General features: G+C 31.6%; 1 protein-coding gene across 1 annotated transcript in view; it reads right to left on the bottom strand.

The window, feature by feature from the left end:
* Positions 1-5,129, bottom strand: part of LOC105621708 — a gene marked incomplete at its 5' end in the record, with an annotated part of 85,146 nt that extends 80,017 nt beyond the window's left edge. Inside the window, one exon of the mRNA XM_012203169.1 lies at positions 4,999-5,129. Coding sequence (XP_012058559.1) covers positions 4,999-5,129 — 131 coding nt within the window. The remainder of the gene's footprint in view (positions 1-4,998) is intronic.
* Positions 5,130-12,418: the final 7,289 nt, after the last annotated feature.

The following is a 12,418-nucleotide window of genomic DNA, read 5'->3' on the forward strand; positions in this document are numbered from 1 at the left end:
ATATATATACGTTATAAACCATAAAAAAACTTCTTTAATCATATAAATAAATTTTAATTCCATTAATTAAGTAAAAAAAAATTCTATTGTATTCGATCAAAGCTGATTTTATTGCCTATATATTTCGGTGTGAATTTATATACGTATGTACATAGACAATTCTGTAAACTGCGCCATAAAGTTTATTGCAGTGAATAAACCGTGCAAGAGCATTCGAAGAAATAATGTATTTATTTTTTAACAGTTAGGTTGACAAATGTTGGTCTCTTATATCTTTAAAAAGAATTCATAACGTTTTTAACATTAAACTTACACGAGTAATGAATTCTTCAAGATAACTTAGATTTCGGTAGCGAATGTTTGCACAGAAACATATATTATTCGTTTTAGCATTTTATACTTACTCATACATTTAGAATTATATTCTTTTTTATTATGATTTGAAAATGCACCATATCTGTAATATATTTAATGTGAAATTTATTAATGTTAAAATATAGACGTAATAAATTCTTTGAATTAAGTGAAAGAAACTCAGATCGCGCTGAGAGATGTCATAACCGTTTTTGCATTCAATAATAAAAAATTACATCATAGCTTATATATTTATAATGCATTAATTTAAAAAATCTTTAATGTAACAATATTATATAAGTAAATCTTCATTTTTTGATCTACTTACATTCAGTAAGCGTGCCAATATTCAATAATAAAGGGTTATGTGTGTCACCTCTGGAATTGACTAAAATTTTTTTGGAAATATCGTTAAATACAATGACATAAATAAAACATGCTTTTTTAATGCATACATAATTTTATTTGTATAAAGATTTATCATTGGAAGGAAATTATTGTGAAGGAAGTGACGGTGTTCAGAAACGGAGCCATTCTCTCATAACATTTTTACATGTTCCATGCCATGGAATTTCTTAACAAAATTCGGAAAGGACTACGCTTCCTGTTTGAGTGCTTGTGCATCACTATGGATTGCAATAGGAAGACAGAATGATTCCGTACAGCATGATGAAACGTCTGATTACAATGGCTGTAATTGGTGTGAAAGAGAATGATGACAATAAGGATCTCGTATATGTTAAAGGATTTTAAAAAATGCGAATAGCTGACTGATATATTCAATAGCAATGACTTGACCATTGAGATCCTGGCTGCTGAAGATTCTTTACGTAATCTGAATATTACTAATACTGTTCGATGTGGAAAACATGTTAAGAATTGCGTTACAAAATGTGTTTAAAACATACTGGTGGTCACAATGCTTGAAGATTTCCTTTTAAATATTTTTGATTTCTTTTCTCGAAATTCATTTTTGATAAGAGAATAGCATTCGAAATCTCGCTACATGTTTCGTATCTTAATGAAGAAATATGCATTGATATCGATAGCATACAAATTTCTGAACATTGGGATCGTTGTAGGATTTATATCTCATGTGCAAATCGCGATTGGTGATAATCGAGACAACCACATGTCCATACCTCATGCTACATGAAAAACGTGCAGATATCGAATGATTAATGCAGTCCCATCACCAATTCAAAATCTAAATGTGTTAAAATCTGTGTTAAATCTAAATTTGTTAAAATATACGAATAACGTGAAGTTAACATTATGTTTGTACATGAACCAACAATTGTGCTCTTCTTATTTGAGCTTGAGCAATGTGTTGAACATGTATTCTATAAATTATGAGATAAATTATCAATATATGCATGATAGTAAGAAATTCGAATATTTTGTGTCATTTTTAAGACAAAATTATGTTATTAATAAAAGCGAACACTTTGTACAAAATTTATGATGAAAATTCTTTTATAGAATGTGAACTAATAGTATATGATTTAGATTATACATACTACATTGCATGATAAATAAATGTATGTTAAAGTATGTATTCTTTTCTTCTAAAATTATTTTGTCCTTAGTATCTTCGCCACTTTTTCTTCATATCTTCGTGTATTGAATTAATCAATAAGAAAGCGCGCTTGGCCATTTGTATTACATGAAAAAGAATATTATTATAATTAGTGTTATTAGATTATATTATTAAAAATTCATAAAAATATTATCATAATTAGTTTCTAAATCGTATCGTTAAAAATCGTAAATATCATATCTATTTAAAATCGTGTGCAATAAAAGAAAAGGAAAGAGAGTGCAACGGGTAGAAGAGAGAGAACTGCATCTTAATGAATAGGAGAGAGAGAGAACAATAGTTTAAAGAACGGGTGAAAGAGAGAAGAAACAAATCCCTTCTTCTCCTCTAACACGGACCCCGATGAAGCGCTTCCCTCTTCCTCAAACACAGTCTCTATTGGGCACCGTGCGGCACTAGAGCCGTCTGCTAGTTATTGTATCCGTAGGTTAGAATTGGTGTTTATATCCTACTTTTGGAACACAGTCTAAGTAAGGTGGTATTTTCCTCCCCTCTTTAAAAAAGATCGTCAGGTGTTGCTGACGATGTTGCCATCATTGTTGAATTATGGGTTACCTAGAAATCCGAAGTTGGCAATCTATACAGGGTCTGGAAATAATCGCCAAATATTTCATAGGCAGGTAGAGCGGAACTAAACTGAGTCGAAAAATCCTCTAGCATTTTGTAAATTTCCTCAATAGTTAATCAGATATTAATCCTTAAAGATAGCCGAATACACGCGCTTGCTCGGCCTATTGTGAAGGTATATGCCTATCGATATCGCTTGGCGCGCGGGTTGGAAGTTGGGGATTGGCTGGCAAGCGCCCCGCGCCGCGCACATCGCCGCAGCTTCCATAACTCGGACGACATGTATGCCAGGCTATCCCCGCTCCCCACGGTCCCCCGCGCCAAGCGCTCGATAGGCACATATACTTCTTATACAGTAGTATTCGGCTATTTTTAAGGATTAATATCTCGTATCAAGGCCATACGGATATTTATTGCATCTTTCCTGTTTATAATGTATTACATCTACTGCGAATATAATTATTGAATGATTAATTATGTATAAAAAAACTCATGCGACTCAATCGTTTGTTTTTTTCACTAGAAGGTTCTTCACTAAAATTTTTTAAAGAAGTATAATGAGAAAAGAATGACGAAAATTATCTTACGCGATTGGTAAAAGGAATATCTTCTCAAAGCACCCTACTATCTGAAAACGAAAATCAACATGCCCTCCTATGCAGACAACGAATGTATTCGCAGTATTTGTGCGTTCTTAATACACTTAAAAATAATGTCATGCTCAAATGAGGTGAAAAAATCGGCTAAGCACATACAAAGTAACAATGTTGCGTCGCAAAACATAGTCATTGGAAGAATAATAGAAAGCTTTTGATGCAATTAGATTTTTGTCGATGCAGTTTTATTATCATGTATTGTTAAAAAGTCGAAATTTTGAAGATGAAGCAATATGAATGGAATAAAAGAATTTAATTTTAAAATTTCAAGGGATTGCGACATCAGTTACAGAATCTATTAGATGTACAACTTTGCTTCCGCCGTTTTCCTACAGATGACTTTAGCGGTAAGTGATGATCGAAATAAATAGATCATAGACGTCATACAATAAACTTGGTTGACATCTGTCAACGTAACCCCATAGAAACATTAGTCGATTTGTGTATGCATCATAAAGTTATTCTCGATTGAAAATGTCAGGTTACGAACCAAATTCTCATTTGCGGGAGGTTTTAATTTTTTGCTTCAATATGAAGAAATCTGCGGCTGAGGCTCATCGAATGCTCTCAAATACTTATGGTGAGGCCGCTATTAGTGAAAGAATGTGTCGTGAGTGATTTCAACGCTTCAAGAACGGTGATTTTGACATCCAAGGTCATGCTCTGTATTTGGTGGGACCAGCTCAGCGTAGTGTATTATGAACTGTTAAAACCGATTGAAACAATCACAGGCGATCGAACGCAATTGATGCATTTGAGCCGAGCATTGAAAGACAAACGGCCGCAATACAACAAGAGACACGATAAAGTGATTTTGCAGCATGATAATGCTCGACCCCATGTTGCGAAAGTGGTCAAGACATACTTGGAAACGTTGAAATGGGAAGTCCTACCCCACCCGCCGTATTCTCCAGACGTTGCTCCTTCTGACTATCACTTGTTTCGATCAATGGCACACGGTCTGGCTGACCAGCATTTTCGGTCTTATGAAGAAGTAAAAAATTGGATCGATTCGTGGATAGCCTCAAAAGATGACTAGTTTTTTCGACGCGGGATTCGTACGCTACTCGAAAGATGGGAGAAAGTAGTGGCCAGCGATGGACAATACTTTGAATCATAAATGTATAACCAGTTTTTTACAATAAAGTCTCGAATTTCGGGAAAAAACGGCGGAAGCAAAGTTGTACACCTAATATTAACATACTATTTATTATCAAAAAGTCAAAGAAAAATACATTTACTTGAATAATAGCAAAAGCGCTAATAGTAATTTGCAAACTCCTTTGATTTGATGCAGAAATGCACTGTTAGATATAAAAGGAGTAATGATAACCAAACTCTTTAAATACATTTAGTTAATCTTCCGTATAAGTCAAAATGTAAATCCATTTACATTAATTGTGTGGTTAACATTAATATTGACATTGTCCATTATATTAATGTATGTACATTTAGAAAATTATAAATTAAATTTGAATGAAATTTAGTGTATCTTTTTAAATTATTCAACTTTATGATTTTTTTTTAGTCAAATTAACAACTTATTGGACAGGAGCAGCGGTCTACAGAAATGCTTAAACATAATTTCAATTGTGCAAAATTTGACATTATGAATTTAATAGTCGCATTTTTAATTTTCCTTGATTGTACGATGAAAACAAAAGGTGAAAAATATATAGAGATCGAAGTATTCCGATGACACACCAAAAAAAATAGAGAAGTACATATATGTTATATGTAAAAAATAATTAGAAAATTATTAAAATTTTTTAAATTTTAAGGGCGTTTTAATAAAAATTGTTGAATATAAAAAGCACTTACTCGACAGAAATGTTTAAAGCCGGTTGAGGATAAAGTCCTTCAGCGATACACATTATTTCGACTCCATCTTTATTATTTATAATCTTTTTCCTATACACGAGTTCGAACTTATCTTCTGTAGCTGTAACAAAAATTAAATATGATGTATTGTTTGTGATTAATATTTGATAAATCTTAAAAGCAATAGACTTATCTATATAATATATATCTTTACCTTATATAACCTTAACCTTGACATATATAGTCATGACTCTGAGTGATCATCGGAAGATTTTAGCCCGAGTTAGTTATTTGTTTAAAAGTTCTCAACAAAATACGTTCCGATAGAACAAAGATTTTCTGCTTCAAAATAAATTTTTTGCTTTAAAAACAAAAAATTTTCTGTAAAAACATTATTTTCTTATATAATTTTTTAAAGAAGAGAATTTGATTTTAAAGCGAACATTTAAAATTTTGTAACGATTTTTTATTCGAAGCAAGATCCATATGTTCTTCCCTGTTTGTGGACGAACATTTAATTATCTTGAAAATGATGTCCAAATGATATCTTATAATAATCATTTATCAGAAGCATCTACTAGGAGAATTCTTAAAATATTTCATGTCGGAGATTTTTTGAAATTTTTATCTTTATGATGTCATGCTAAATGATATCAATTTGTTCTCTCAGGGAAGATATTATTATGTTGTGTGATATTTAAGCCATACATATAGTGCATGCGTCGCTATATTTGATTCAAAAACTAGACATATAATTATGATATCTTTTATGAGAAATCCATTTGTTGTCATTTTTGAAGATACCATAAAAATAACATTTTCAAGAAGCAGACTCATAATTTGATCTATAAAATTTAAGACAATACAAAATACTAAAAGATAATGAAAAGATGTCTAAAAGATGAAAATATAATCGTTTTGTCTCTTCAACAAGATGAAAGATGAAAGATGAATGTAAGAGTCTTTTAGTTTTGTTGAAAAGACAATTAAAAAAAGACTTCTTTTCGTATTACTGAAAAAATATGGAAAAAATATCTTTTCGTTATTTTATTTTCATCATTCACTAGCGAGCAGTACGCGAGTTTGCCACCAGACGGACGTAGTGGAATTTGAGTTCTCGTGTTTGAAAAACATATGGGATAGAATAAAAGGTGCATCATTATGAGAAATAACTTCTGTTCTGACAAATATTCATGAAATATTATTTGAGAGCAAGTCCTCAAAGAGGATATGGAAGAAGCAGTGTTGCAGATTCATGGGACATAGCACAGCGTGAGCCGCCATCAATGGTGTACATATTTTACTATTATATGATTATTGTTACGCTCTTCTTATGAAAGTATAGAATATGATAGTAATGCATCAGATTTTATATAATCAATGTGAATAAGAATGAATCAATCTTGAGGACCAGAGAAAAAGAACATATATTAATATATTTTAAATATAATTGTATTATACATATTTGTAATTAATTCTTTTATATATTTTTTACAGAATATTAAAAAATTTATTTATTCCAAATGGTATAAAATTAATAAACTTATGTAAACATTTAGAGTTTTTAGAGTACATATTCTTAAAATGGCCGTTATATTGAAACCGTTATATTGAAAGTGCGGAGTATAATCGAAAAGCCGCGATCATTGAAGGCCTTCGCATTGGGCGCTCAACGGAAATAATTCGGGTTTTTGGATATCCGAGATCAACTGTTTATAACGTTGGCAATATACGGCTTTAAAACAGTCCAATAAAGATTCCAATATGCCAGCGAGAAAGAATCATTCGAAAGAACCGCGAGGACTCCCGCAGTCGTTGAAAGAGCTCAAGCGCTGATTTCGGATGACCCAGGGCAAACGTTTCGAAAATCAGTCTCAATTGTTGGTGTAAGCGAACCAACGTCGAATTGCCAAGGAGGATCTTCGATACAAATCGTTACACATTAAAGATATGACAAATGCTCTTTAAGGCTACCAGGACAAGCTGAGTTGCTCGCTGCAATGTGCTATATTCTTTGAAAAACGAAACGTCGAGACGAATCAAGTTCTTTTCTGACGAAAAAATTTTTACTGTTGATGCCAAAATCAACTGGAGGAATGATCGATGACTCGTCTACAACTCCAAGGATGTCCCTGTTATTGTCAGAACAAAATTTCCGGTCAATGTTCACGTACTATGTGTCCAGTGAGGGTGATGTTATGCTACCATTTCTTTAAAAAAGAGGAAACTATCAATATATTTTGGTCCAAAGAATTCTGGCCTCCCAATAGTCCAGATTTAAATCCCTTGGACTACTATGTATGGAGTAGTTGAAAAGATCACAAACAAATCTCGGCATCTCAATGTGACGTCATTAAGAACCGCTATTGAGAATCGCATTCGTCGATATGGACAGCACTACATTATAATGTGCGTACGAACGCTTCAAACTGAGAATAGAGGTCGTCATTCAAGCTAATGGATATATCGAATAATTGTGCTCTACAGGGATCGCCCAAGTGCCATGTAAAAAAACTTTTTGTAATATTTAATTTTTCATAAAAACATTTAAAGAAATTGTTCGATTTGTCCGGATTTTGGTGACGTATCCTGTAAGTGTAATGATAATATTGTAAAATGATTACAAATTGAATAAATTTCTCTCATTCTTCTTTGGTTCCGTTTTTACATTGATTTCTTTTCTTCTTTAGTTAAGATTAATTCAGATAAGTTTAACTTTTAGTATTAATCACTAATCTTTTAATCATTACTTGATATTTTATAATAAAGAATTGATACTTTGTGTTGTTGTATTTTATTTACAGTTTTTTTTCATATTATCGTAACTGCTAATACTATTGTTTAAGGAAGAATATATTGCCATAATAATATTGCCGCCTTGGATAACAAAAACAGAAATAAGAAATAGTTTTGAAGCAAAACGAATTTAAAAAGAAAACGAAAAATATAAGAGATTGTATAATTCTATGCACATAGGTCAATAGAAATAAGTTGAAATCGGATAGCAATGACAGCGTGTTAATGATAGTATTAAAGGGATATAAGAAGTTTAAATTCTATAAAGATTATGCGTTTCGCGGGTTTCAGGCAGACAGTATCAGGCTCCTCGCTCCTGATGAAGTGAACTGCAAGATTCATGAAACTTTGGCATTCCAAGAATGATCTGGACACGGAAGAAACCTGTAAAACGCATAATTTTTACATAGAAAGGACTCGTGGAAGCTTCAAGAATATTAAGTTTAAACTCTATTATTATATATATTAAGAAGATTTTTTTACTATAATAGAGGATTTTTTTTGTACTAAAAAACGAGATATGAGATATTTATAAATGTTTGCTTGTTTGTAAGGAAACAGAGACAGGAAGAGATGGAAGACAAGAGAAAAATTAATGATTGAAGTTATATATATACATGAAACTATATAGCAATTAATTAAAAATAATTAAAATAAGAAGTTTAAAATGTCCAAATATTATTATGAATATATAAAACTGCAGAAAAGGAGAACAACCACCTACAACCTCGACTTTGATATGTTGTCATGAGCAATCTTTAACAAGTTTTAGTCGCTTGTTATTCGTTAAAAAATTATTAATAAAAAAAGTTTAAAAAGTAACGTTTTATTTCTGCTATATATATAATAGTTTAAAAAGGCAAATGTTATTCGGCTCGTCACTATTGTAATTTCCTATGATAGAAACCTGGTCTACCGATATTACTTCTTAATAACTTTTATGGTGATGACGAAAATTTTAATCGAAGAAAAGAATTGTGGAGTTTGGACGTAACAAATACATTGAATAATTTATAACGGATATCCGTCATATTTCCGGAAAAGACAACTGTGTAACTGACACACTTTCTACAGTAGAAGTCATATAGGAGACAATTAACTTCGAAAAATTAACTGAATTTCAAAAAGAATATTCGGAGCTTCAAGAACTTTTTGAAAAGCGGATTTAAACTCTCAAAAATGCAATTTCAGGTTCTACAAGAGAATTGCTTTGCGATTCGGCTAATAGCTCGATTATTCGACCATTGATATCGAGGATCATTTAGAAAGCAAGTTTTTAAGTTTTCCTTGCATGGTTTTTCACATTCAGGAGCTAGAGCCAAATTAGTAGCATAACGACATATGGCCTCGTATTAAACAAGATTGCAAGTTGTGGGCTCAATCATGTATCCAATGCTAGAAATCGAAAGTAACAAGACGTAATACTTCATTTATTGGAACCTTTAATTCGTCTACTAAACACATTCATTTAGACCTTCTAGGATCATTACCAGTATCCAATATCGATATTACCTTACAATTATTGTATCATCAATTTTCAAGATGGCTAGAGGCAATTCCCATCAGAGACATTTCAGCAGAGATAGTTGCTAAATAACTATTCACGAATTGGATAGCTTGCTTTGGAATGTCGATTAAAGTAATAACAGATCAAGGACAATAATTAGAGATATTATAAAACATATAACAAAATAAAAAGAGATAGACTGGACACGTAGCCAGAATGAAAGATAGGCGATGGATCAAAAAGCTTTTGGAATGAAGACCGAGAATTTAATATTTCTCTTTTTAGCTGAATATCGTCGAAAGTATAAATGATGGGACAAATTTTTTAAACAAAAGTTGTACGGTTTCAAAAAAACTTTAAAGTTAAGAAAAAAATTCAAAAAAATTTTTTGTTTGACGATATACCCCTATCATTCAATTATCTCAAATTTTTCAAATTTTTTTTACCAAATTAAAAATTTCTTTTTTTAAATTCAATCATGTATAATAAAGTTATATTACAATCATTTTATAGTATATATAGTTATATTACATATCATTTTTTAGAATTAATTATATATAAACGCTTCCACATATGCGTTATCCGTGCTCATGCGTAAGTAATTATCATCAAAACAATAAAATACATAAATCGATGATAAAGAAATTAATGTAATTGACTTTTAGTATTACAGATTGTAAATAACATTAAAAGTTATGATAACTTTTTATTATTTCTCCTTAAAGTGAATAAAACTTTTGTTGTTTCTCTATTCATCTATTCTTTATATATTATTTCCTTATAATATCTTAAGATTCTTAAAGTTATTCTCTTAAAGTTATTTTTGGTTTTACTTATTTTGTCGTTTAAATAATATTTAATTTTTAAACATTAAATAATATTTAAATTCTAAACTTACAATAAAATAAGTTTTAAACGATACAATAATAAATATAAATAAGATACTAACTTGGTGTTAGGAATCAGCGATAGATGCTATGTTGCGCATTAATTAATTAATCATATTATTATTAATATAATTAATTATATAATTTAATTAATTATTGCGCAACATAGTGTTGATTCTTAATGCCCAGTTTAACATTTCATTTATATTTATTATTGTATTAATTTAAGGAGTTTATGATTTTATACATTATTGACTACTTGAAATTTTAAACATCTGTACAATAAATTTATTAATTAAAAATATTAAGAAGGGCTAAAAAATCGTGAGAATAAAAATAAAATATAAATATTAAGCAAAATATATTAATAGACGTTAAACAGATTACAACAAATTAAAAACAGCGTTTCAAGTCCGATCGGGTCATTCTCGATGTTAAACATATGATATCTTTCAATAAAATATTTATATAAACAATATAAACATATTTGAAATATCAACTGCTTGAAATTAAAAGTTAATAAGAAGATATATAAACTTCAGCTTGATGTAAAAATTGGTGGATTACTGTCAATAAGAAACAGTGAATAATTCAGTCTATTAATATAATAATATAAAAGTATGACAAAAAATAGAACTCCGTTATATTCACAATGCTATGACTAAAGATTGTGCTTCTTGGATATGATAGCAAGAACTATTTAATACCAATGCGATAACTACAGAATGCAATTATACCAATTTTTACATCAAGTGGAATCTATATCTCTTCTTACTAACTTTTAGTTTTAATCCGTTGATATTTTAAATATGATATGTTTTATGACGTAACAACGTTCTTGTCCGTCCCCCCCTCCCCTGTTGCGAATCTCCTGCGGGAATCTTGCGTTCTCGCGGCTCAGAGAGCGAGCGACAAGCAAACGCGCAAGCGGGTGCGTGCAAGCGCACATGCGAGCGTGCGCTAATCGTTCTTTTAATTACTTTATTTTTCTTTTCTCTTTCGATGAGGATTTAATTTTTTTTGTTAGTCTCGTATTTAAATCAAGCTTTATTGACGAGTCGTGCTCAGTGGCTGAAGTCTTATTTTTTGTAACCTGATCGTCTCATTCATCATTGAGAAGAAGAGGAAGAAGAAAAGAGGAAGAGGAATCTCCACAATGCGGAGATGGAAGAACATGCTGGAAACTGCTTCATCTAGGACCCCGGACATGCAGGTCATATAATTCTATTTATTTTGTTAAACTGTCGTTACATGCTTTGCTGCACATGTATCGCGCTCAATTTGCAGACAAGAATTATGGAAGGGGAAGACTTCGAATACTCCCGGAAGCGGTAGAGAAGATCAGTCGAAGAGAAGGATCTTTCGACACGGAACTGGTAGCTGAACTTTTCCCGGATTTTTCAAATCAGCCCGCATAATCGTGAAAGTCACAAACGACGATAGAGTCATTTATATTGACCAAATTTACCTCAATGAAGACCAGGGCCATTAATTACAAAAGATAAGATAGAGTCCTTCTTCAATTCGTACTGTGCACTTTAAGATGCAAAAAATTGCAGTCGCGAGGACTAATACGACGAAACTACGTGATTGACAGGGCCAATTGGAGTACGATAGGATCCCTGAGGGAGGGGGGAGGGGAGGAGAGGGAACGGGGCCAAATGTCTTGCGTGAATCGGCGAAAAATTCTGGCCGGCATTGGTACTTTGAGACGAGCTTATCATATTGTGAAGCCGCCGATCACGAGATTCGTGATGTTGGATAGATCGCGCGTGTAACCCAAGAAGTTTTCTTGGAATTGCCGCGTAGATTAGCGAAATTGCAAGTCATGTGCTATCCGCCAAAGTGTCTCTATTCTTGAAGAAAATTATAGTTCTCGGACTGCGCTCACTCCTTGCCATAATCGAGTCATTTTGTGTTATGTCGGGTCATTTACAAAGGAAGTTTTAGAACTGTCGGGCACCGATTTGATTCTCCATGAAATATGCTGTAAAATACATGTAGAAAATCTAAAAGACACGTATTTTTTTATACATGCGCTAATTCATATTTAAGAGGTGAAACATCTTTGAAAAAAAACGGTATTTTTCTTTCGATTCGAATGTCGTCAGAAGTATAAAAGACAGAAAAAATTTTTTAAACAAAAGTACGATTTCAAGAATACTTTAAAGTTATAAAGAAAAAAAAAATATTTTTTATTTTTTTGTTTAACAAAAATAATCCCACCACT

This window comes from Atta cephalotes (genome assembly GCF_000143395.1).
Source record: "Atta cephalotes unplaced genomic scaffold scaffold00036, whole genome shotgun sequence".
NCBI lineage: Eukaryota > Metazoa > Arthropoda > Insecta > Hymenoptera > Formicidae > Atta > Atta cephalotes.